The 23,736-nt window shown below is 46.5% G+C and overlaps 1 protein-coding gene across 4 annotated transcripts in view; it reads left to right on the top strand.

The window, feature by feature from the left end:
• The window catches only part of TBC1D2 (TBC1 domain family member 2), a 55,952-nt gene that overhangs the window by 8,974 nt on the left and 23,242 nt on the right, over window positions 1–23,736 (top strand). For 3 of the 4 annotated variants that reach the window (XM_060609215.3, XM_081790916.1, XM_060609216.3), the window contains 3 exons: window positions 2,257–2,404; window positions 11,260–11,393; window positions 16,208–16,398. In XM_060609215.3, coding sequence (XP_060465198.3) covers window positions 2,257–2,404; window positions 11,260–11,393; window positions 16,208–16,398 — 473 coding nt within the window. The other variant, XM_078436657.2, reaches the window with a different exon arrangement.

Raw genomic sequence — 23,736 nt, 5'->3', positions numbered from 1 at the left:
CACAGAATGGGGCTTTTATGGTTTCCTAAATATTTTGATATACTTTACCTCCGAAGGAGACAGGATGGAGAGTATCCTTCCCATTTTAAAAATGCGGAACCATGCAGCGCCCGAGTGGCTCAGTCAGTTGAGCATCTGACTTCGGCCCAGGTCGTGATCTCATCGTTCGTGGGTTCGAGCCCCGCATCCAGCTCTGTGCTGACTGCTCAGAGCCTGGAGCCTACTTCGGATTCTGTGTCTGCCCCTCCCCAGCTTGCTCGCTCTCTCTGTCTCTCAAAAATAAATAAACATTAAAAAAATTTTTTTTTTTTTTTTTTAATTTAAAAATGGGGAACCTGGGGCCAGAAGAGAAAATGCGATTTCCAGTCTGGTCACAGCACCCTTCTAACAGAAACGTGGATTGGCTTCGGTTCTTCCAACACCACAGCTGTAACCCAGGTTCTTTGGAGCTTTTGCTGAAACCCTCAGGGGTCCCGTGGGTCCAGCCAGATGAGATCCCCTATTAGCCCCCTCCTGCCCATTTGTCCTTCCCAGCCCCATCTCCTCTGTTCCCTCTTGGCATCCTCCTTCACTCCTTTAGCAGTTCAAAATCCTTTCCAGCCCTCTAGGCCCTGCTCGAGTGCCCTTCCTCCAGGAAGCCTTTCCTGACTTGTGGTGAAACAATCTGTCTTCATCTCCCAGAACTCGCCCGCACCTTGCCTGGCCTGCCCTCCATCTTCTACTCACTTGGTCTTCCTGAAGTGCACACTTCTCCCTGCTCCTTAAGCTGGGAGCTTCCTATGCCTTTGATTATCTAACTTTCTCCAGCTCCACCAGAAACCTCAGGGCAGATGCCAGAAGTGTTTGGTGAGAGAGTGAATTGAAGACAGGGAGCTCAAAAGAATGACTTGGGCCAAGTCGTGGCCCATCTGCCGGATGTGACAGGGCCTATTAGGAATTAAATATATTGATTGCAAAGTCTGTTTGTGAGTAGATGGAACAGCTCCCCCGCCCCTGCGGTTGTAGTCAATGTTTTTGCACCTGCACCCTGTTTGAAAATGGAGTGCAAAGGTAAAATTCCTTCTTCCCCTACATTTCACCCTCTCAGTGAGAGGGCTCCAGTGGAAGGCCAGTGGAGGGCCTGCTGCCCTCCGTGTCTCAGGAGCTGCCTGATCCAGATCCTGCCGCCCAATAGGTGGTCTTAATCCTCCCCTGCTTTTTGTAACACTCAAAACTAACTTCTGAGTATTTCACCTCCTCTCTCTTATACTTCAAATAATGTTACCTTAGCCTCAAAACGTTCCTTAATGTTAAGTGTTTTGAAGCACTCACTGTATAAGAATCGTTGCAGAACATTTACAAAAAGTAGAAAAGTGGAAGAAAAAGTAGCCATAATCCTATCACCCAGAGACAGCCAGTGTTCACATTACATTATGACCCCCACTTGCCTTTTATTTAAACGTATTTCAGATCATATAATAATACAAACACCCTACCTTGCTCTACGGTACTACGTATTGTGACCCTAATGCCTCCATGTCATAAAATCTGTTCATAAACTTCTACTTTTGATGAGTAAACATTATCTTTCTGTTTATAAAAAATAACCCATGTTTAGCATAGACAATTTGGGCAAAAACACGAAGCGATAATGAGGGCAGCCTGCTTCTGATCCCACCATGCACTTCTGACCTCTGTCCATACCACAGAGTGTATTTCTGTGAGACTTTCTCTACAGTTGAGATCATGATGCTCTAACCCAATTTTTTTACTAGCTGTTTTTATATCCCACACCTGTTCCTCATGATTTTAAGCATTCTTCATTAGTGTTGTTTTAAACGGCTGAGTAACATCCTATTTTCAGAAGGCATCATGATTTGTTTAACCCCTCCCCAGAACTTTACTTCTAGTTTGAGGGAGTTATTTCCAGTGTGAGGACAGACGGTGCCAGGATGAACCCCTTGGCTCATAAAGCTTTGTCTGCATGTCAGGTAACGTTTTTAGGGTAGATTCTCAGATGTAGAAGTATCAGCAGTTCTGCATATTTTAACAAGGTTTTCAGGAAGACTTTCTCAGTAAGATGCATCATTTTCCTGGAAGAACATTTAATGAAAAGCCTGCCTCTTTGGCTGCTCTTAACCTGCCAAAGAAGGCTTGCTCAGGCAGCCCACTGACTCCCACCTGCTCCCAGTGGGAACCCAGCCCAGTGCGCCTCTGTCTCGTATGTACAAGTGCAGCGACCCAGGTGGATGATTACCCTGTTTCTCTGTTCCGCAGAGCAAGAGGAAGTGGAGCTGGAGGAGTTCCTGTGCCCTGTGCAAACGCCCCCTGGGCTCGTGGGTGTGGCAGCCGCCTTGCAGCCGGTGCCTGCCATGCCCTTAGCCCTTCAGAATATTTCCCTCAAGCATCTGGGAACCGAAATACAGTAAGTGCAGTGGGACCGAGGGGCCGGCCACGTTGCAGACAGCCCCTTCTTTGGAGCTTACAGTGATCTGGTGTGATCCCTGCAGGGATGTGGTCCTGGGGAGAGGGTGAGGGGCTTTATTTTTAATTCGTCACATCATTTCTTTAAAATACTACATTTGTGCTTCTGATTGTTAAAGTAGTGCATATTCTTTGTAGGAAATTAGAAACATCTAGAAAGGTATAGGTTTTCAGTTACCCATGATCCTGTCTCCCAGACAGCATTCTTAGCATGTGGTATATCTCTTTCCTCTTCATTGTCGATACAGGTATACGCATAACTGAGATCATATTGAATGTAATGTGATGATCGTGTCACAAGTGTCCTCATATGTGAAACGCATCAAATTGTTAACTTTTTTTTTTCCAGAGTGATTGTATACGACCTACTTTTTTTTTATTTATTTAAGAGAGAATTTGCACATGCACAGCGGGGGAGGGTCAGAGAGAGAGAGAGAGAGGGAGAGAGGGAATCCCAAGCAGGCTCTGTGCTGCCAATGCACAACCCGATGTGGAGCCTAAACTCACGAATCCATGAGATCATGACCTGAGTGGAAATCAAAAGTGGCATACTTAACTGACTGAGCCACCCAGGCGCCCCTGCAACCTACTTTTTAAAAATTTTTTACCTGAGTTTCATTTTATTTTTCATCTCGATAAGTGTACTCTTTAAGTTCCATCCCCTATTTCACCCATTCCCCTCCCCCCACCCCCCGCTTCTCCCCTCTGGTAACCGTCAGTTTGTTTTCTATAGTTAACAGTCTATTTCTTGGTTTGTCTTTCTCTTTTTTCCCTTTGCTCATTTGTTTTGTTTCTTAAACATATGAGTGAAATCATAATGGCATTTGTCTTTTTCTGACTGATTTATTTCACTTAGCATTATACTCTCTAGCTCCATCCATCTTACTGCAAATGCCAAGATTTCATTCTTCTTATGGCTGAATAATATTCCATTGTGTGTGTGTGTGTGTGTGTGTGTGTGTGTGTACCGCCTCTTATTTATCCATTCATCTATTGATGGATACTTGGTCTACTTCCGTAATTTGGTAAATAATGCTGCAATAAATATAGGGATGCATGTATCCCTTTGAATTAATGTTTTTGTATTTTTTGGGTAAATACCTAGTAGCGTGATTACTAGATTGTAGGGTAGTTCTATTTTTAATTTCTTGAGGAAACTCTATACTGTCTTCCACAGTGGCTGTACCGGTTTACATTCCCACCAGCAGCACAAGAGGGTTCCTTTTTCTCCACATCCTCACCAACACTTATTTCTTGTGTTTTTTATTTTAGCCATTCTGACAGGCTTGTGAGGTGATATCTTATTGTAATTTTGATTTGCATTTCCCTGATAATCACTGATGTTGAGCATTTTTTCATGTGTCTGTTGGACATCTGGATGTCTTCTTTGGAGAAGTGTCATGTCTTCTGCCATTTTTAATAGGATTATTTGGTTTTGGGGTATTGAGTTGTATCTGTTCTTTATATGTTTTGGATACCAGTCCTTTATTGGACATGTCATTTGCAAGTATCTTCTCAAGTACCTTCCATAGGTTGCCTTTTAGTTTTGTTGATTGTTTCCCTCACTGTGCAGAAGCTTTTTGTCTTGATATAGTACCAATAGTTTATTTTTGCTTTTATTTCCCTTGCCTCAGGAGACATATCTAGAAAAATGTTGTTACAGCCAATGTCAGAGAGATTACTGCTTGTGCTCTCTTCAAGGATTTTTATGGTTTCAGGTCTCACATTTAGGTCTTTAATTCAGTGATCCAGTTTCATTCCTTGGCATGTAGCAGTCCAGTTTTTCCAACACTATTTGTTGAAGAGACTGTCTTTTTCCCATTGTATACTCATTCATTCTTTGTCGAAGATTAATTGACCATATAACTGTGGATTTGTTTCTGGGTTTTCTATTCTGTTCCATTGATCTATGTGTCTATTTTTATGCCAGTACCATACTGTTTTAATTATTGCCACTTTGTAATAAAACTTGAAGTCTGGAATTTCATACCTTTAGTTTTTTTTTTTAATTCAATTTTAATATGTTTAATTTACTGTATGTTGATAATTTCTCAGCTACTTTTTCATTTATTATTCATGTATATACAATTTCCCGCTAGCAGGATTTGATTTAAATAGTTTTTAAGAAGATAGTAATATGGCCTGAATTTTAGAGGCTGACTGCATGGATTTGTATCCTGGCTCCACCAGTCATGGGCTGTGCTGTCCTAAGCATCTTGTTTGATTTCTCTGTTTCACTTAAGTTTTTAGTAAAAGTGAATACAATAGTGCTTGCCCTACAAGATTAGTGTGGGAGTTAAATGGGTTAATGCATGCAAACTGCTTTAGAACTGTGCTTAGTACTTTATAAATATTGTTTGCTGCTGTCATAGACTCTGGGTCTAAAGTTCTCTCTTGTCTAGGAAAAAAGCGGGATGTAGGATTAAAGCAAGAGGTGGCTAATGTCTGGGAAAAGACAAGAGCCCCGAATAAGGGTCCTTGCCCCGTTTTTATTAGGATCAGAAGGCTTACAAACATGGCGATGGACGTGCACAAAGGGACAATGAATCTGTGAACATTAACTTGTGGACATGAGGGAAAGGGAGCCTTGAGAATATTTGGGGTGAGGGGTTTGGGTTAATACAAAACAAAATCTGGGTACCAGGAGGAAGGTTGTTTACAGCAGACACGAGAGTGCACCTCTGTTTATCTTAGCCTAGGGGATGAGACAGGTAGGGGGAGTAACCTCAGGGTTAGTAAGGTACTTCTTCTTTTGTTAACCATCTCCATTCTGGGCTGCTTTGTCTGCAACGCAGTGGTCCATAGTCCAATTCACCGATTTACCTAACCTGGCCCTATTCTCCTGTGAAAGTGGCTTTTCTGCTATAGTACTAAATTGGGGTGCTTCCACCCTGAATATCTAATCTTGTTTATTTCATATACCTATGTATTGGGCATCTTTGTGCCATTCCTATTTTAGGCCTTTGCCTCTCCCTCTCTATTCTGGGGGCTCTGCACCCCCTCTCTATTTTGGGGTGCCTTTGCACCTTCCTATTCCTGGCACCTTTGCACCTTCCTATTCTCGGGGTGCCTTTACACCCCCCTATTCTTGGGGTGCCAGTCTGATTTGCCCAAACTCAGGATTGAGCGTTTTATGACTTTGTATTTCTTTATGTCTTGTTAACCCATGGGTGTAAGCCCGAGGAATTCCTAAGCTTATCCCCTACATGCTGCTATTATCATTTGTCTAACCAAAGAGAAGGAAGCTTTTGGGAATTCATACTGTATCCAATACTGATCTGTTGTGGTGCTTATTTTCTGTGTGGACTTCAGACAGACAGGGATGTTTTAGGAAGCAGACTAGATTGTTACCTGGACTTGGATTAGAGACCCCTGGCTCTGTGTGGCTCCTTTACAGAATTTCCCTGTCGGCTTCAGCGTTTGAATTCTCTCAAGTAACTAGGAGTGTAGTGATACTGATGCCAGGACAGAAGCAGGTTTTAGGGGAAAGACGATAAGTGTCCTCTAGGCCTGCTGGCTGGAGGTAAAAGTAGCCCAAGAGACATTTGGATGGAAGGACCTGGAAACTCAGGAGAGACATATGAGCTGCAGAGAGAGACTTAGGAGGTGTAATGGGTGAGCCCCCTGGTGTGAGTAGACAAAGAAGGTGGCCTGCAGGGGATTTTCCCTCAGGGGGAGCTGGAGGGAACTGGATGTGCTGGGAGCCTGTTGGGGCGGTGGAGGGGAGTCCAGCCATCCAGCCAGGGTGTATCCAGGGGGGTCTCACCAAGCTTAAGCCAGATCAGTGCCTGATGAAGGCCACAAACAGCAGAAGTGGAAGAGAGAACATGCAGAGACAGAAAGGAAGGAAGTTTCAGAGGATCAGTTGGTGACTTCCGTCCTGACATTTGTAATAACCCACAGAAAACATGAGGGAAAAGTGCAAGAAATGGGCTACTTGCCCTGGGCTGTTGCGAGCCCCCATAAGATTGGGGTTGCTTTTGTCTCCCGCATCCTGGGCCCTGGCTGTTCTTACAGCTTGCTGTGAGCTCTGTCATGAGCCCGGGTCATACTCTGGGAAAGGAAGTCAAGGTATTCCAGAGCGCTGTGCTAGGTGCGCGTGGCACTGGCGCTGAGTTGTCTGAACAAGCCTGTGAGGTGGTGTCAGAATGGCTAATTCTCAGACCATAGAGTTAGACGTCCAGGTCTAATGCTCAGTCCCTCCACTCGCTGGCTCCATGGCTTTGGTTACTTAGCCTTGCCAAATCTCAGTTCTCCTCTCCCTACAATGAAGCTGGTACTAGTACTTCACTGGGCTGTGCGGAGGATTAAATGAGTTGAATGACTAGTGTTAGCTTAGCGTCTGGCCCATGGAAGGGTCCAGTCATTGTCTGTTGTGGACATGTTCCTTATCCCCATTGCAGACAAGGAAAGCCAGCCTCTGGGAGGATAAATGGCTTGCCCAAGGTTATCCTTCCAGAGCAAGTCTTTATGACCGCTCCACCCATGCTGACCAGGCCCTTCAGACCTGGAGCTAATCCTGCACAGAAAATGACCTATGAACTGCTCCATACAAGGTCAATAAATTTATGGAATGGAGATACCTCTTCCAAGTGCAGTAGTTCAGCTAGGTAGTGGCCACCTGGGCTGCGTCAGTAGTTAATGAGCATCTATCTCCAGAGGTGATGTGTGCTAGAGCTTAGGAGGCCCTTTGCTGCCCCGGAGTCAGGGTTTCTGTACCCTCCCCTACCCCAGGAATGACTCTTGTGAGCCCCTAGACACATAGGGGAGACAAGGGGACATGTAGGCAGCAATGATGGTCACCCACCCAGCAAGTGCCTCTGGCTATAGGAATGTGTTCCTGAGTCCTCTCCAATTGTGTGGCTGTGATTTGTGAGATGCATGTAATGGGGCTCAGCACAGGACCCAGCACAAAGTGGTACTCAGTAAATAGTGCTCCTCAGGACCACCATTTTCTTTTTAATATGACCACTACCCTTTTATTTGTAGATGAGGAAAGTAAGAACTGGGAAGGGGAGGTGACTAGGTCAAAGAGTCAGAGGCATCTTACAATAGAATCTTAATAACAACAGACAAGAGGGCGCCTGGGTGACTCAGTTGGGCATCTAGCTCTTGATTTTGGCTCACATACTCTCAGTTTGTGGGTTCTAGCCCCTTGTCAGGCTCTGGGCTGATGATACAGAGCCTGCTTGGGATCCTCTCTCTCCCTCTCTCTCTGTCCCTTTGCTCATGCTCTCTCTCACTCTCTCTCAAAATGAACAAATAAAACTTAATAATAATAACAACAACAACAACAACAACAACAGAACAAAAGCAATCAAAGACCAAATTTCAAAGTCAAGCATTTGGAATGCTGAGTTCTAATTTCTTCCCTATTCTTAACAGATTGATTTTCCCTCCATGAGTCAGCTATACTCTCCATTAAAGTACAATTTTCTATCTTTCTCTGGACCCAACTGTACCAAAAGACTGGATTTTGTTTTAAAAACAAATTTCAGATCAAATGATGGTTCTTTGAAAAGATCAACAAAATTGACAACCCTCTAGCCAGACAGACCAAGAAAAAGACATGAGACTCAAATTACTGAAGTCAGGATCAAAAGATGGAACATTACTACCAAGCTAACAGAAATAAAAAACATTATAAAGGGATACTATGAACAGTTTTATGCCAACAAATGAAGGGACAAATTCTTAGAGAGACACAAATTACCAAAACCGATGCAAGAGGAAAGAGAAAATCTGAATAGACCTATACCATGTAAGCAGATTAAATTAATAATAATAAAAAAAAAAAAAAACTACCCCCCGCCCATACAGACGAAAAACCCTAGGACCAGATAACTTCACTAGTGAATTCTACCAAACATTTAAAAAAGAATCAATACCAATTCTTCACAAAATCTTCCTTCCAAAAAAGAAAAGGAGGGAACACTTCCCCAATTCATTCTGTCAGGCCAATATTATCTTGATACCAAAACCTAACAAAGATATCACAAGAAAAATTTTTGAATGCCCAGAGCCTTCACCTAGAATTTCCTTGTGTTGATTTTGCCAGCAGGCGTGTTTTTTCCTAACTCACCTCATCTTGGGACTCCCAGCTGTATGTAAGAATTTCAATTTCAACTCTGCACTCTGGGTCCAAATGCTTTCTTTCCTCTCTTGCAACAGCCAAGGTTCTAGGCATCTGGAACCAACAGTTGATCCATGAAAAACATCTTGTGGCCATGCATGGTGATGGATCTTCAATAGACATATCATGGTGATAATTTCACACTAGATTGGATAAATTTGTTGTACACCTGAAATGAATGTTATGTGTCAGTTATATCTCAAAAAAACAAAACAGTTGACCCCAGAGCAAACTCATATCCTAAGTCAATTTTCACAGCAATAATGCTGCAAACACACTTCAGAATTCAGTGTCATATGATCATTTCTCACACATCTGGATTCAGCTGATATAGGCTAGGTTCACTTGGTCTTAACTCTAAGCTGTTGGTAAGATCTAGGTCTACTTCTCGTATTTCTCATCTGCCACAGACCAGCAGCTGCCTGAGACTCGTTCTTGAAGAGGACTAGCCCTATATGCGAGGACGTTTTAAGCCTATGTTTAGATCACATCTGCTAACATCCCTTTGGCCAAAGCAAATCACATGCCTTGCCTGAGCCCACAGGAGAGGGAAGAAGTATTCTGCTCCTACGGAGGTGGTGGGAAAGGAGTGAATGTTTGCTGAGGACTAATCTAATCTACGTAGTCACCTTCTCACTTGAATTCACGTTTAGGCCCCAAGAATTTCCCTTCCTTTCTTGGAAATTTAGCTAAATATTTTTGAAATATGCTTGGTGTTTACCTAGCATCTAGGTGTTTGTGAATAAGGGTTTTTCAGGGTATTTTTTTCCATCTTACTGCTAGAAGTATATGTTGTACATAGAGATGGCAGCAGAGCCAGGACTCCATCACAGATCTGCAGACCTTCATGTCCCCTTCTTTTTTGACCACGCTATTGCTTCCTTTTAAGTAAATGACCCCCTAGTGCATTGTTTTCAAACTGTGAGTTTTATAGCTCAGTACACATATATAGCTCAGTAAAACTTACAAAATATTAACTCTTTCAAAGTGGGGTGCATTCTGATATTTTCCATTCCATATTTTAAATGCTGGTTATGATACTAAACTGATTTTATAATCTACCAATAGTTCAGAACCTGCCATTCAGAAAATGCTGACCTGGTGAACTCTTTTAATCATTTCCTCTTCCTTGTTGTTAATTTTGGAATATGTTGGGGCACCTGGGTGGCTCAGTCAGTTAAGTGTCTGACTCTTGATTTCAGCCTAGGTCATGATCTCACAGTCATGGGACTGAGCCCCACATCAGGCTCTGTGCTGAGTGTGGAACCTGCTTGGGATTCTCTCTCTCTTCTCTCTCTCTGCCTCTCCCCTGCTCACATTCTCTCCCTCTCAAAAAAAAAAAAATAATAATTTTGGAATACATCTACTTTCGTATCTTTTTAAAGGGAAAATAAACTCAGTTGAATGTCCTTTTATCTGCCTCATTATGAATTTTTCTGTGGCTGTGGTCCTAGGCCAGCCTTTGGTGCTACCTAGTTCCTTCCTACAAATCCAAAGTATCTTGAGCCTGCACACTGGGCATGTGCAGCCCAGTACCAGGTGCCACAGACATGCAGGTAGGTTACTGTCCAGCTCTTGAAGAAATGACACCATTATTCAGCCTAGACAAGTACTTGGTCAAAGGGTAGCCCATTCACAAAGTGCAGTAAACTCCTTGGAGACCAGATGATTAGTGAAGGCCTCAAGGGAGAACAGATCTAAGTGGGGAAAGAGTGCAAGGGGAGAAGGATCCAGGAGCGGTTTGGAACTTTGCTCAGCAGAAGTAGGGAGCTACTGATGATTTTTGAGCAAGTAGTTATAAAGCCAGATGAAAGTTTCAGGAAGTTCCTTTGGCAAGTTCATTCAGCATTCATTCAGCACGTATACTGTAAGCGCCCTCAATGCTGCAGGCGCTATGCTAGGCATGCATGGGGGCACCTGGGTGGCTCAGTCTGTTGAGCGTCTGACTCTTGATTTCAGCTCAGGTCATGATCTCACAGTTCGTGGGATCGAACCCCGTGTTGGGCTCTGCGCTGACAGTGCAGAGTCTGCTTGGGATTCTCTCTCTCTCTCCCTCTCTCTGCCCCTCCCCTTCCTCTGCCCCTCCCCTGCCCATATTCATGCACATGCACACGCATGCTCTCTCTCTCTCCCAAAAATAAATAAACTTAAAAAGCACAAAATATTACAGGACACCTGGGTGGCTCAGTCAGTTGAGCATCCTACTTTGGCTCAGGTCAAGATCTCATGGTTCATGAGTTTGAGCCCTGGGCTCTGTGCTGACAGCTCAGAGTCTGGAGCCTGCTTTGGACTCTGTGTCTCCCTCTCTCTCTGCCCCTCCCCTGCTCACGGTCTGTCTCTCTCTGTCTCTCAAAAATAAACATTTAAAAAACACACACACACAAACACAAAATATCTTAGTGAACAAAACAGGCAAACATCCCTGCACTCAAGAGAACTTACACTCCAGCAGTGGGTTTGGGGGTGGGGGAATCAAGCTTCTGTTATTAGCAATATCATGTGTGGAAGGCGGGAAGTACAATGAGAACATGAAAAGACGGGCGAGGCGGGTGGGGAGCGCTTGGGCGGGATGCATCTTGCAGGGTGCCTGGAGTGTGGCAGACCGCTCCGGGCATGACTGGGGCTGAGGATGGCAGCCTCATGCTCCTCTGTTTTCTTTTCAGAAACACGATGTACAATATTCGGGGCAACAGGCAGGCCTCAGGAACAGGCCACGGACCTCCAGGGGAAGATTCTCCACTGAGCGGGGAACCTCACAGGGCAGAGCAGCCTTTGCCCTCTGACCCCAGCACCCCAGGTGAGCTCTGCCCAGGTTTGAGCTGGGCCTTCAGAGGCCAAGAGAGTGCCCTCTTTCCTCCCCCACAACCAACATCTACACTTGTGTGTGTCCAATAGGACACTCTCCGGGTCACTCCTTGTTTCTATGGGTCTGGTAGCAGTGACTCCTTTTTTTAGTAATAGCGTTGTGGTAAAATATACATAGAATTTACCACGTTAACCCACTCACGTCGACCACTGCCATCACCCACTTCCAGAACTCTTCCTCGTCTTCCCAAACTGACACTCCTGCAGTGATTCTTGAAGTAATGAAAATATCTCTCACTTCTTCTTTCTTACTTTTTTTAATTTATAAGGAAAGGATATGAAAATGCCTGTGTGGGCTGAGCAAAATCAGATCTCTGCCTGAAGAAGCAGAGCAGATGACCTCTACGTGTCTATCCCGGCTCCTCCATAGCACTTAATTATTGCACAAAATGTGAGTGGCCCACACCGCCGTGGGGGTTGGGCTTCCTTTGCAATTAGCATGGGTGCCCCCCCAACCCAAGACATACCGTAACCTAGAAATGGAAGAAAACCAGCTGAGGCAGCCCTGTGCGGGCTTCTGGCAGGGGGGACCCCTGCCCTGTGGAGCAGTGCCTCCAGAGAAATCTCCCCTTTGGAGCAGCGTCTGGTGAGGCCGCGCCGGTCACAGTGAACAGTCTGAGAGGGGACCGGTGCTCTCTCAAATCAACGGTAATAAAACCAGCACCCACATCTAGCACCTACTCTGTGCCAGGGCTACTCTAAGCACTTTTTTCCCTTTGGTAATGGTTTTATTAAGAGATAATTCACATATCAAACAATTCACCCATTCGAAGTATACAGTTCACCATAATCTATTTTACTTTATTTTTTAAAGTTTATTTATTTATTTTGAAAGACAGGAAGAGCATGAGTGGGGAGGGACAGAGAGAGAGAGACAGAGAAAGAGAATCCCAAGCAGGCTCTGCACTGTCAGCATGGAGCTCGATGCTGGCCTCAAACCCATGAACCGTAAGATCATGACCTGAGTGGAACTCAAGAGTCAGAGGCTTCACTGACTGAGCCAGCCAGGCGCCCCTCACCATAATCAATTTTAGAGCATACTTATTATCCCAAGAAACCTTGCATCCTCCAGCTCTTGGCAACTACCGTTCGACTTTCTGTCTCTGTAGATTTGCCTGCTCTGGATCGTTCATATAAATGGAATCTGAAATATCTGGTCCTTCAGGACTGGCTCCTGTCACTTACCAGAATCTTCTTCCACGTGCACTAAGCACCTGCATTAACCTCTTCGACCCTTCCAACATCCTGAGCGGTTACTACATACCGTTGTTGTTCTCATTTACTAAATAAGGGAACTGAGGATGGAAAAGTGGAGTGACTCGCTCATGGCCGCACAGTGGGTGCAGAACTAGGGTTCAGGCCCAGCACTCTGGCCCCATACCACCACCTCAAGCCTCATTTTCTAAAGCGGTGATTTTTCAGACTACATTTTTCTCGCCATGACTCCTTGACCCCCATAAACAAAATCTAATATACAATGCAGACCACAGCAGACTTGAGGCATCGGTGGGAGTCTGGGCTCCCCTTGGCTCCCCACCCGTCCCTCCCAGTCAGCTCTGCCACCCTCCCATGAAATCCTACAGCACTGATTGAAAAACCACCCTCCTGGGCCTCATTTTCTCCAACTGTGAAATGGGCATAGTGACCCCTACCTTGCCTGCCCTCAGGGTGAGTGGGCAGTATTGTTATCAGAGGGCAACAGGGCTACAGCGAGCCCCCCTGCTCTTCTATACCCCGTGGCAGGAAAGAGAAAGAGACACTGCATTTTTCGGAGCTCTGCGGTCTGATTTGTACGCAGTGCAACCAGATTTCTTTCAAGTCTAGAACAAGACCATTCTGTTCTTGTACCCAACAAGGTCAGGGAGTTTCTGGTTCCCGTCACCTACTCGAGTAGTTTTTTGTTTTGTTTTGTTTTTTAATTTTTTTTTTCAACGTTTTTTATTTATTTTTGGGACAGAGAGAGACAGAGCATGAACGGGGGAGGGGCAGAGAGAGAGGGAGACACAGAATCGGAAACAGGCTCCAGGCTCCGAGCCATCAGCCCAGAGCCTGACGCGGGGCTCGAACTCACGGACCGCGAGATTGTGACCTGGCTGAAGTCGGACGCTTAACCGACTGCGCCACCCAGGCGCCCCTCGAGTAGTTTTTTATCTGTTCAAGATTGTTTGGCTGGCCCCAGAAGAAACGTGGTAAATTATTCGGCTCTTCCTCTAAGCCCTCACCTGGGATCCCATACCACGTCCTTACGTTTAACACACTAGTCCCAAAAGGATCGGGGATAGCTTATTAAAATACACATCAGGGGAAAGACAATGAGTCATCTGGGTTAGGAAATTTAAATAAGATCAAGATATCCTATAGAGTAGCAAAGAGTGGGCAGCAGTGTGTCTGAGCTTCTCAGCAGCCAAGGCAAAGAGGGAAATGCAACTGTTAGATGATTTCCAGCATCCCTAAGAATAAACATATATTTTCTTGGAAGAAGCAAACCTTTTCTGGCACTGGGAGCTGTGGATGGCTCAGTTGGGAGAGCGTCCGACTTCAGCTCGGGTCATGATCTCACGGTTCGTGAGTTCAAGCCCCACACTGGGCTCGCTGCTGTCAGCGCAGAGCCTGCTTCAGATCCTCTGTCCCTCTCTCTCTGCCCTGTCCCTCTCTCTCTGTCCCTTTTCTGCTTGCACTCTCTCAAAAATAAATAAAACATTGGGAATGCAAGCTGGTGCAGCCACTCTGGAAAACAGTATGGAGGTTCCTCAAAAAACTAAAAATAGAACTACCCTACGACCCAGCAATTGTACTACTAGGCATTTATCCAAGGGATACAGGTGTGCTGTTTCCAAGGGACACATGCACCCCCGTGTTTATAGCAGCACTGTCAACAATAGCCAAAGTATGGAAAGAGCCCAAATGTCCATCGATGGATGAATGGGCAAAGAAGATGTGGTATATATATACAATGGAGTATTACTCGGCAATCAAAACGAATGAAATCTTGCCATTTGCAACTCCGTGAATGGAACTGGAGGGTATTATGCTAAGCAAAATTAGTCAGAGAAAGACAAAAATCATATGACTTCACTCATATGAGAACTTTAAGAGACAAAACAGATGAACATAAGGAAGGGAAACAAAAATAATATAAAAACAGGGAGGGGGACAAAACAAGAGACTCATAAATATGGAGAACAAACTGAGGGTTACTGGAGGGGTTGTGGGAGGGGGGATGGCTAAGGGGCACTAAGGGATCTACTCCTGAAATCATTGTTGCACTATATGCTAACTAATTTGGATGTAAATTAAAAAAAAAAAAAATAGAAACCACAAAAAAAAGAAAGTAACTGAAGACCCCAAAGAGCTTTTGTTAATGTGGGTTATATCTACTATTATTCACTGTACTAGAAATTACAACTGAGAAAATATTAAGTATTTATATGTCAATTCATTTAAAGATAATGGACTTATATAATAAATAATAAGTGAACATAATAAATAAATAAATAAATAAATAAATAAATAAAACCCTGAAAATGAAAAATGTCCCTGGATGCAGGCTGATGGCAGATCCTTTACTAAAGGATAGACAGAACAAGGCAGCATAGGTGACTGACTCTGATGTTGGATTTGAATGAAGAATAAAATAAGATAAAAATCAAATGAAATAAGAAATTCAGCAATGGTTGGCAAATGTTTTCTACAAAGGGCCAGAGAGTAAATGTTGGAGGCGTTGTGGGACATACGGTCTCCGTTGCCACACTCAACTCTGCCCTTATGGAGCGAAAGCAGCACAGACAATGCACAAACAAATGAGTGTGGCCGTGTTCCAATAAAACTTTATTTACAGAAGCAGGCTGTGGGCTAGATTTGGCCTGTAGACTGGATTTGGCCCATGAGCCAGTGTTTGCTGATCCTGGCTGTAGAGGAAATAAAAGAACTGTGCAGCCTTGGGACGATCAACTATGGGAAATATGTGTCCTAACTTAGCTTGTAATAAGAATCAAACAAGAGGGGCGTGTGGGTGGCTCGGTTGGTTGAGCGTCTGACTCTTGATTTTGGCTCAGGTCATGATTCCAGGGTCGTGGGACCAAGCCCTGTGTCCGGCTCCACACTGAGTGTGGAGCCTGCTTAAGATTCTCTCTTTCTCTCCCTCTGCCTCTCCCCTGCTCATTGCTCGCTTGCGCTCTCTCTCTCTCTCTCTCTCTCTCTCAAATAATTAATTAATTAAAAGGAGTCAAACAAGAGTTTGAGTTACTCTCTGGGGCAAGAATGCAGAGTACAGATACTGGATACTCCTATCTTGAACAGTTGTGTGTACTTTGGAACTTGCCCACAGGGTAGAGGTGGGATCCTGAGATAAGAAGCAAGACATCCTGCCAGGGCTTGTGCCTGAGGAGATGGCCGCCTGCACCAGCGGTGTCCTAGGAGATCACCCATGCAGGCAGGGATCCAAGAGCACAGGACAGGCACACTTTAGAGGATGGGCTGAAGGACCAGCCAGTACAGTGTAAATAATGTTTTTAGAGTCTGATGGTTCTCAAAGTGTGAGCCCTGGGCTAGTTGCATTGGCATCACCTAGGAATCTCTTAGAAATGCAAATTATCAAGCCCTGCCCCAGGCCTGTTAATGAAAAGTCTGGGAGTAGGGTCCCACAGTCTGTGTTTTAGCAAGCCTTCCAGGTGCTTCTGCAGCAAGCTCAAGTTTGAGAACCACTGAGGACACTGATCATAACCTCTGTGTTCCTCCTTTTGAAAGATCCAGCGGATTCTCCAAAGCCTACGCCCAAGTCTTCTCTGACCGCCAATCTCCTTCAGAAAGCCAAGCGCCAGAACAACACCTTCCCACTCTTTGCCGAAGGACTCACACGGAACCGAACTGCCCAGGAAAAAGTGTTGGCCTTGGAGCAGCAGGTTCTCATGCTCACCAAGGAGTTAAAGTCTCAGAAGGTGAGCTCTGTCCCCAGAGAGGCCCCAGGCTCCAGTGGACCCCTCTGGGCCTGGAGCCTTTGAACTAGACCCGGCACGTCAGCCCAGCCGGGCATATGGCAGTCTGTGGTCCTTACCAGCCAAACTGCTGGTGGTTGAAAATGCTGTGCTGTTAATTACTAAGGGACATGTGGACACTCAGACTGGGTGTCGGAAGACCCTTAAGGGCAGGTCTCTGGAACTTACTTTGTAATTGCTCTTGGACTCCTCCTGGAGGACTGTGCATGGCCCGTCCCCACACTGAAGGGGGATAGCATTCGGAGGAGGGGGGTCTGGATGCAAGGTCCTGGGAGGGGCTGCTGAAGGAACCGGCAGCTGGTAACGGTGCAGCTCCCTGAAGGACTGTCAGAGGACAGAGAGAGCAGGCAGGTCTGTGTGGCTCTAGGGCTCAAGCAGGCCCGAAAGAGGACAGTGATGAGGAAGACTTAGGCTTAATAGAGAAATTAATTATAGCAGTTAAGAAAAGAAAGAGTCACATGGTCATTGTAGAACACAGATCGCACACATACCCAGACATTCAAATCATCCCCAAATCCTACAACCCAGAGAGTAAGTCGTGTTCACATTCTGGGGTGACTCTGTGAAGTAGTGAGAGTCCCAAGGCAGGGGGTGAGAGGGACTGCAACACTGGGCTCTTTTTGGCACAATAAAAGTGGTTAAGTTAGTGCAGTCGTTACTGAAAACCTCAAGGGTGGTGCCTGGTGATGCCTCACTGGGCCCCACTGAGAACCCACACTTCTCTTCCTCCGAGAAGAAGGCCTAAGTTTTCATTTTGTGCTTTGGCTGCCCTGAGTCTTTTTCTGCTTTGTCTCCCGGCTCTTGCTTCTGGGGAAGAGGGGGGTACACTGTATTTACCTCTGAATAGTCTCCTTTCACATGTCTTCTCCTTTCTGCTGCTCTGTGTTTGGAGAAGACAGCCTAGAAAAATGCTCTCCCTGCCTAATTTTGCCCCTCCTCTGCCCTTTCTTGCCCTAAGCTGATACCAAGGCAAGTAGCAGAGGCTTCACTCCTGGCAGATCAGCAGATACATTTAATGAAGCAGGCCTTGACTGAAGGTCTCAAGGGAGGAAGCTCATCCGTTTACATGTTCTCAATCCATTTGTTTTTGTGTCAAGTCCTTGTTGAGGACCTGTGGCGTGCACGCGGTATTCTAGGTGCTGGGGACGGTGAGAAGAGACGCAGGCCCCTCCCCTGCAGGGCTTACATTTCATGGCAGAGACAGGCGGTAAGCCCGCGAACACCCACATACATCATCACGGCGTGTGAAGTCCCCTCTGCTATCACTTAGCAGCCCAGCTCTCTTCTCCTCCCATCGTCCCCCGTTCCCGTCGCGGGGCGGCCAGCGGTCCTGAGAGCTAAGAGAGCATGCAGCTGGGTGGGAGCAGCTGCCTGATCCCTGGACCAGTACAGCATAAGTTCCAGGCTGAACCTGGCCAGGAAAAGAAATCTGGATGTGACCTCTGCCTCTCCCTTCATCACACCTTCCCCTTCTTTCTAGGAAATATGGGCAGCCTCCTGTGGCTTGGCCTTTGCTTTGAAGGTGTCGGGAATCATTGAATGAAGAAGAGAGGCCCAGGAGACCTAGATTTCAGTGAGGTTTGCCCCCAACATCTGTGCTACCCTGGAGAGTGTGGCATTCTTCAGTAAATGAAGTTAAGCTCTTGGAGATCAGTAAGGCCCACCCAGGCTGCTGACAGCTCCCCTGCCATCAGAGTGAAAATGGCAGGAGGAAGTTGTTCAAGCATTAAAGGACCTAGACTTTATATCTTTTTTTAAATATTTATTTTTGAGAGGGAGAGACAGAGTGCGAGCAGGGCAGGGGCAGAGAGAGAGGAAGACACAGGATCCAAAGCAGGCTGCAGACTCTGAGCTGTCAGCACAGAGCCTAATGCGGGGCTCTAACTCACAAACTGCGAGATCATGACCTGAGACCAAGTTGGACGCTCAACCCACTGAGCCACCCAGCCACCCCCAAGAACCTGGACTTTCTTACTGTTCACTTTCCTGGCCTGGGACAGACAATCAGAAGGGGAGAGTCTTGCAGTTTCACTTTTGACTCATGGGATGAGTGTTTTCTGTGTTCTCCTGCCCATCTCCCAAACGTGGGAGACTGAGCACAGAAGGTATAGGCCGCAGTTCTGGCCGAAGAAGTTTCTTAACCTTGCATAGCCTCAGCTTCCTCCTCTGTACGTGTACAGCTGGGCTTACTGGAGAAGCCTGTGTCCGGATTTGTAAAGCCCGGTGTCTGGCAGCCAGCAGCCGCCCAGCAGATGCAGGCTTTGTTGGTTTGGGCTGTTACTGCAGTATTCCCTGCCCTCCTTATTGATTCCTAGTGGCCTTACAAGAAGTGACATGTTCCTCTGAGGGGCTCTGGGAAGACAGACAGGCACCCGTGAGGACCTCCAAGAAGTGAGTGGCCTAGCAGTGATAGGCGAGGGTCAAGTCTTAACCCCACATCAGGCGGGGGGAGCCCTAGCTTTACCGACTCAGGTTTTTAACTCCAGCCCAGATACCAAAACCAAAGAGGGGAAGGAGAAAAGATCAATTCTTGGCCCAGAGGTAGGATAGACGAGGCCTGCAAAACCTTGGGGCGCCCAGCAGTGCCCCAGACACGCAGAAATGCCAATCAGAGGGCCACTGTCCATCTGAGACTCTCTGAGCCCAGTTCTTCAGCTGGGGAAGCAATCCCTTGGATGTCCTGGGCTCACATCTGCAAGATGCTTTCCTGTGTCTCTTCTTGGGAGGTACTCTCTTTCTGCCTGAGGGTGCAGGAGGATGTGGGAACTGGAAGGGGGAAGTGGGTCTTGTCCTGGCTCAGCCACCCAGGTGGCCATTGCCAATAGCAATTGTGATTCTTTAAGAATTTGTATCTCAAAGTCTGTTGGACGCCGTGGAGGACACAGAGGTACACTGGCTCCCTGCCCTTGGGTAAGGAAGAGCAGATAAGAGCACGCATGACTGGTGTTAAGTGTGGCCACAGCTCTGTGCTGGGGCTTTCCATGCATTATCTCTAATACTACAGTTATTAGCCCCCTTTTCCCGAAGAGGAAACTGAGGTTCTGAGAGGTTCTGAATGCCCAGGGTCTCTCAGCGGCCAAGATAGGTTTCACACTCTGGTCTGTCTGCTTCTAGAGATTTTTCCCTTTTTACCATGCCATGCTGAAGGATCTCAGAGAAGGTAGGTGACTGGCCTGAGGTCACACAGCTGAAGGAGCCAAGACTGAGACCCTGGCCTCCTTCCCCCAATCCAGGACTCATCCCAGCCCAACCACCTCCTCCATGTTCTCCAGGTATAGCCCAGCATGAGAGCACCGTAACTGCTCTTGAGAAAATATGAACACAGTCCTTGTATCTGGTGTCATATTAAACTATAGGGCCACTCCAGTACCTGTTGAGCTATTATCTGTCCCAGGCCCTTGTAGCTGGCCCCACAAGAGATTTGGACTCTGGGAGATAGCACCAGATGGCTGGTTGGCCGGGTGGCTCTCAGAGTTCACAAAACTGCACCCAGCCTGAAGGCTGTCTGCTCTGGCAGAGGGAAGCCCATTGTTTGTAGTGATGTTGGCCATCTGTCGACTGCTGGGAATGATGAACCCCTCCCAGGCCCTACCTGGGGTCAACTTAGCTCCCTCAGGGTAATTTGTTTAGAAAACTTGTTGGGGGCAAAGTGCAACCATGTACTTCCCTAGAACCCCAGCCAGGAACCTCAATGTACACTCCCCTTATACAGAGTACAGAGTTCAAAGATTTCAGCATAGAGGGAGGGTCGAGAGGGACCCTGGCTGTAGCTTCCGCTTGGGGAGAGACACTTGCCACCCTTTTTCTCTCCTCCTTTCAGTGGCTCTCCGAGGTGTAGGGATCATGATCTCCACTTTACATATGACAAAGCCAAAGTTCATTTTTCTGAAACACCCTCATTAGATACCCCTCCATGGACCTGGAATAGAGCCAAGGCCTCTGTGACTCCAGTGCTCCTTCATCTGCACCCTGCTAGCGCCCAGCCTCTTAAGGGTCAGTGGCTGGAGTGCCAGACTCTCAGTCCAGTGCTCTTTCCCCAGCATTGTTGGGCCCATCCACCTTGATTTTAGCGAGTGATGAAAGTATCAGCTCATTATTTAATAAGGTAAAGGATTACTTTTTTAAAAGATGATTTGTTGGATTTTAAAAATTTAAACAATCAACTCTCCTGCAATTAAAAAAAATTTTTTTTAATAGAATGACAACTTGCAGCCAGTTATCAAAGTCTGAAATGGACCAAACATTGATTTGATTAAGAAATATTAAAAGCAGGGCGGGGCACCTGGGTGGCTCAGTCAGTTGAGCCTCTGACTCTGGCTTAGGTCATGATCTCATGGTTCGTGAGTTTGAGCCCCGCATCGGGTTCTGTGCCGACGGCTTGGAGCCTGAAGCCTGCTTCGTATTCTGTGTCTCTGTCTCTCTCCGCCCCTTCCCTGCTCATGCGCTCTCTCTCTCTCTCTCTCTCTCTCTCTCTTTCTGTCTCTCTCTCTCAAAAGTAAATAAACATTAAAAAAAAAATGGGGCACCTGGGTGGCTCAGTCAGTTGAGCGTCCGACTTCAGCTCAGGTCATGATCTCACAGTCTGTGAGTTCGAGCCTCGCGTCGGGCTCTGTGCTGACAGCTCAGAGCCTGGCACCTGCTTCGGATTCTGTGTCTCACTCTCTCTGCCCCTCCCTGCTCTCTCTCTCTCTCTCTCTCTCAAATAAATAAACATTAATTTATTTATTTATTTTTTTTTTTTTAAGTAGCAGAGCACCTGGGTGGCTCAGTCGGTTAAGCATCTGACTCTTGATTTCAGCTCAGGTCATAATCTCACGGTTGGTGAGTTTGAGCCCTACATTGGGCTCTGCACTGACAGTGCAGAGCCTGCCTGGGATTCTCTTTCTCTCCCTCTCTCTCTGCCCCTCCCCTCCACGCTCTCTGTCTCTCTCTGAAAAAATAAACTACGTATGTATATTAAAAGTGCCATTTGATCAGCTCTTCTATTTCTAAGAATTGGTTCTAAAGCACTGCTTATAATTGTGGGAATTGGAAACAACCTGGATGTCCCTCCTTGCGGGTGGGATAAGGGAACTGTGTGTCCATACAAGGAGTACCCTTGCACTGTTGCAAGTGATGGTGTTGCTCCATACTGACAGCTTGGAGAAGTGCTGTAGCATATCATAAGGCCCAGAGAAGCTTCAGAAGAAGATGTATCACAAGCTTCCGTTTTTGTTTTTAATATTTCTATGTAGTATGTATGTACATTTTTGTGACATAATGGCCCCAGGTTCGTCCATGAGGTAGCCTATAACAGGATTTCCTCCCTTTTTCAGGCAGAGTTTATTCTATCATACGTATATGCAACATTTTGTTTACCCGCTCACCGTCAGTGGGCATATGGGTTATTCCCAATCTCTTGGGTGCTGGGGGAATAATGCTGCTACGAACATGGGCTATTTCTATTTTTAAGGAAATTGGAAGAAGTGTTTCAGTGCAAAATCTATTAACTACCCATCATGGAGAAGTGGAAGACCCTAGATTAGGAGTTGGGGGTCCTCACTTATGGTGTGTTTTCCCACCTGTGGGGATCCACCAAGTCCCTTTAGTCCTCTTCCTTCTCCTTTCTTGGTCTTTAGTGCCCTCACATGACAGCAAGGTGACCTGACCAGGTGGTCTCCCCCCAGGCCTGCCAGCCTCCAAGTTTTCTGAATCCGAGGTCCATTCACACTCCTCATCTTGTGCTTCCTGCTCCCACTCTGTCCCTTCCCTGGTTCCTTTCTCCCTGTCTCATTCTGTTGTGGGGATTCTGGGGTGGGCGAAGGGCCTCCTGGGCTGGAGGTAGGAATGGGGAGGCACCTGGACATAATGAAATGGGCTTCAGAGTTGACTCTCCCAAAGTTGGCAGAAGGATACCTGCCTGATTCTGAGCCTCAGACAAGTCTGAACAGTGATCTGATGGTTATTTCACCCGGCAGTTCCCAGGGTAATCTCCACATCTCAGCCGAACCAGAAAATGGTTTCAGCTTCTCAGTTATCCTGGAACCACAGGAATGGTGAGCTCTCTCCACAGAGCCTGAGAAGCTAATTCATTCCAAACATTCCAATTTGGTTTGCAACCACCTCCCCACCCACCTTCCAGCCACGCCCAACGATGCCCACAACCCCACATGGGCTCTTTCCTTTCTGTGGGCCTTTGCTTGAGCTGTTGACTCAGCAAGTGTGGAAAGCCCTTCCGACCCTCATCTCCTACTTGCTGCTTGGCCGTCTCTGGCCCTTCTTATTTTTCACGAATGAGTTCAAACTGTTCTGCCTTTCTATAGAATATACTGGTCTTCCCCCACCTCCACCCCAGGCAAAAGTCCTTGCTGTCTGCTCTGTGTCCCCACAAACACCCTTGCTTCCCTCTTGTAGTAAATCACTGCATTACAGTGTTTCACCTTCACTCCCACCAGCCTTGGTGGTTCTTGACCAATCCCCATCTAAGCCCCAGCACCCACCCCAGGGCCTGGCACTGAGTAGGGCTTTGTAAAGTTTGGATGGAGGGAGGGAAGGGAGAGAACCAAAAGAGAGTCCACGGTTCCGAGGTTTCAGAAGATGCGTGCTAATTTGATCTCCCCATTAATTTCTCATATGAAGCCATGGTTTGGTGCAGTTCTCTTCCAAAATGGAATTGTTCTCAGCAGTAATCCTATCCAGCTGATTCATCTAGTTAAATACTTTTGCATGGATACAGGTAACTGGTCTCTAGAAACCATGTTTTTCCAGATGAGACTGGCATGGAGCATAGCAACAGCCCCAAACCCCTCCCCTGCCTACCAGGCTCTGAGGTTCACATGGGACTGGCCACTGGGCCTCCTGGCTTCTGATATTCTGACCCTGGTCTTAAATGAATCCATATCCTTGCTTTGGGGCAGCACAGGTCCTGGGGAGATTGGGGGTTTGAAGATGTGGGGAGCCAAGCAGACCTTGAGTTTCATTCTGAGTCCAGTGCCCCTTCACGGGATAAATAGAGGTCTTTGCTTCTGAGCTCTCTCAGGCTTTCTTGCACCAGCCCTCCAGGCATTGCTTGGTGGCCTAAGAGGCCGGGCACAGTGGACTGAATGAGGCTCTCTGTGTGGTTTAGTGTGAGGATTGCCCATGTGTTTCCTCCCCAGTGCTTTCCCAGCTCCATTGGTAGTGACTACTGTTTGCTGTATTCAGGATTCTGAGGCCTCAGTGAGGCTTAGCAGGAAGGAATAGGGAGCTTAATTAGTAAGGTCTGCCTGGGAGCGAGAGAGAGAAGTGCTGGCCTGTCACTTT

The sequence above is a fragment of the Panthera onca genome, chromosome D4 (genome assembly GCF_046562875.1).
Source record: "Panthera onca isolate mPanOnc1 chromosome D4, mPanOnc1 haplotype 2, whole genome shotgun sequence".
NCBI lineage: Eukaryota > Metazoa > Chordata > Mammalia > Carnivora > Felidae > Panthera > Panthera onca.
Note: the sequence above shows the minus strand (reverse complement) of the source record. Positions and strands in the feature narration are given on the sequence as shown.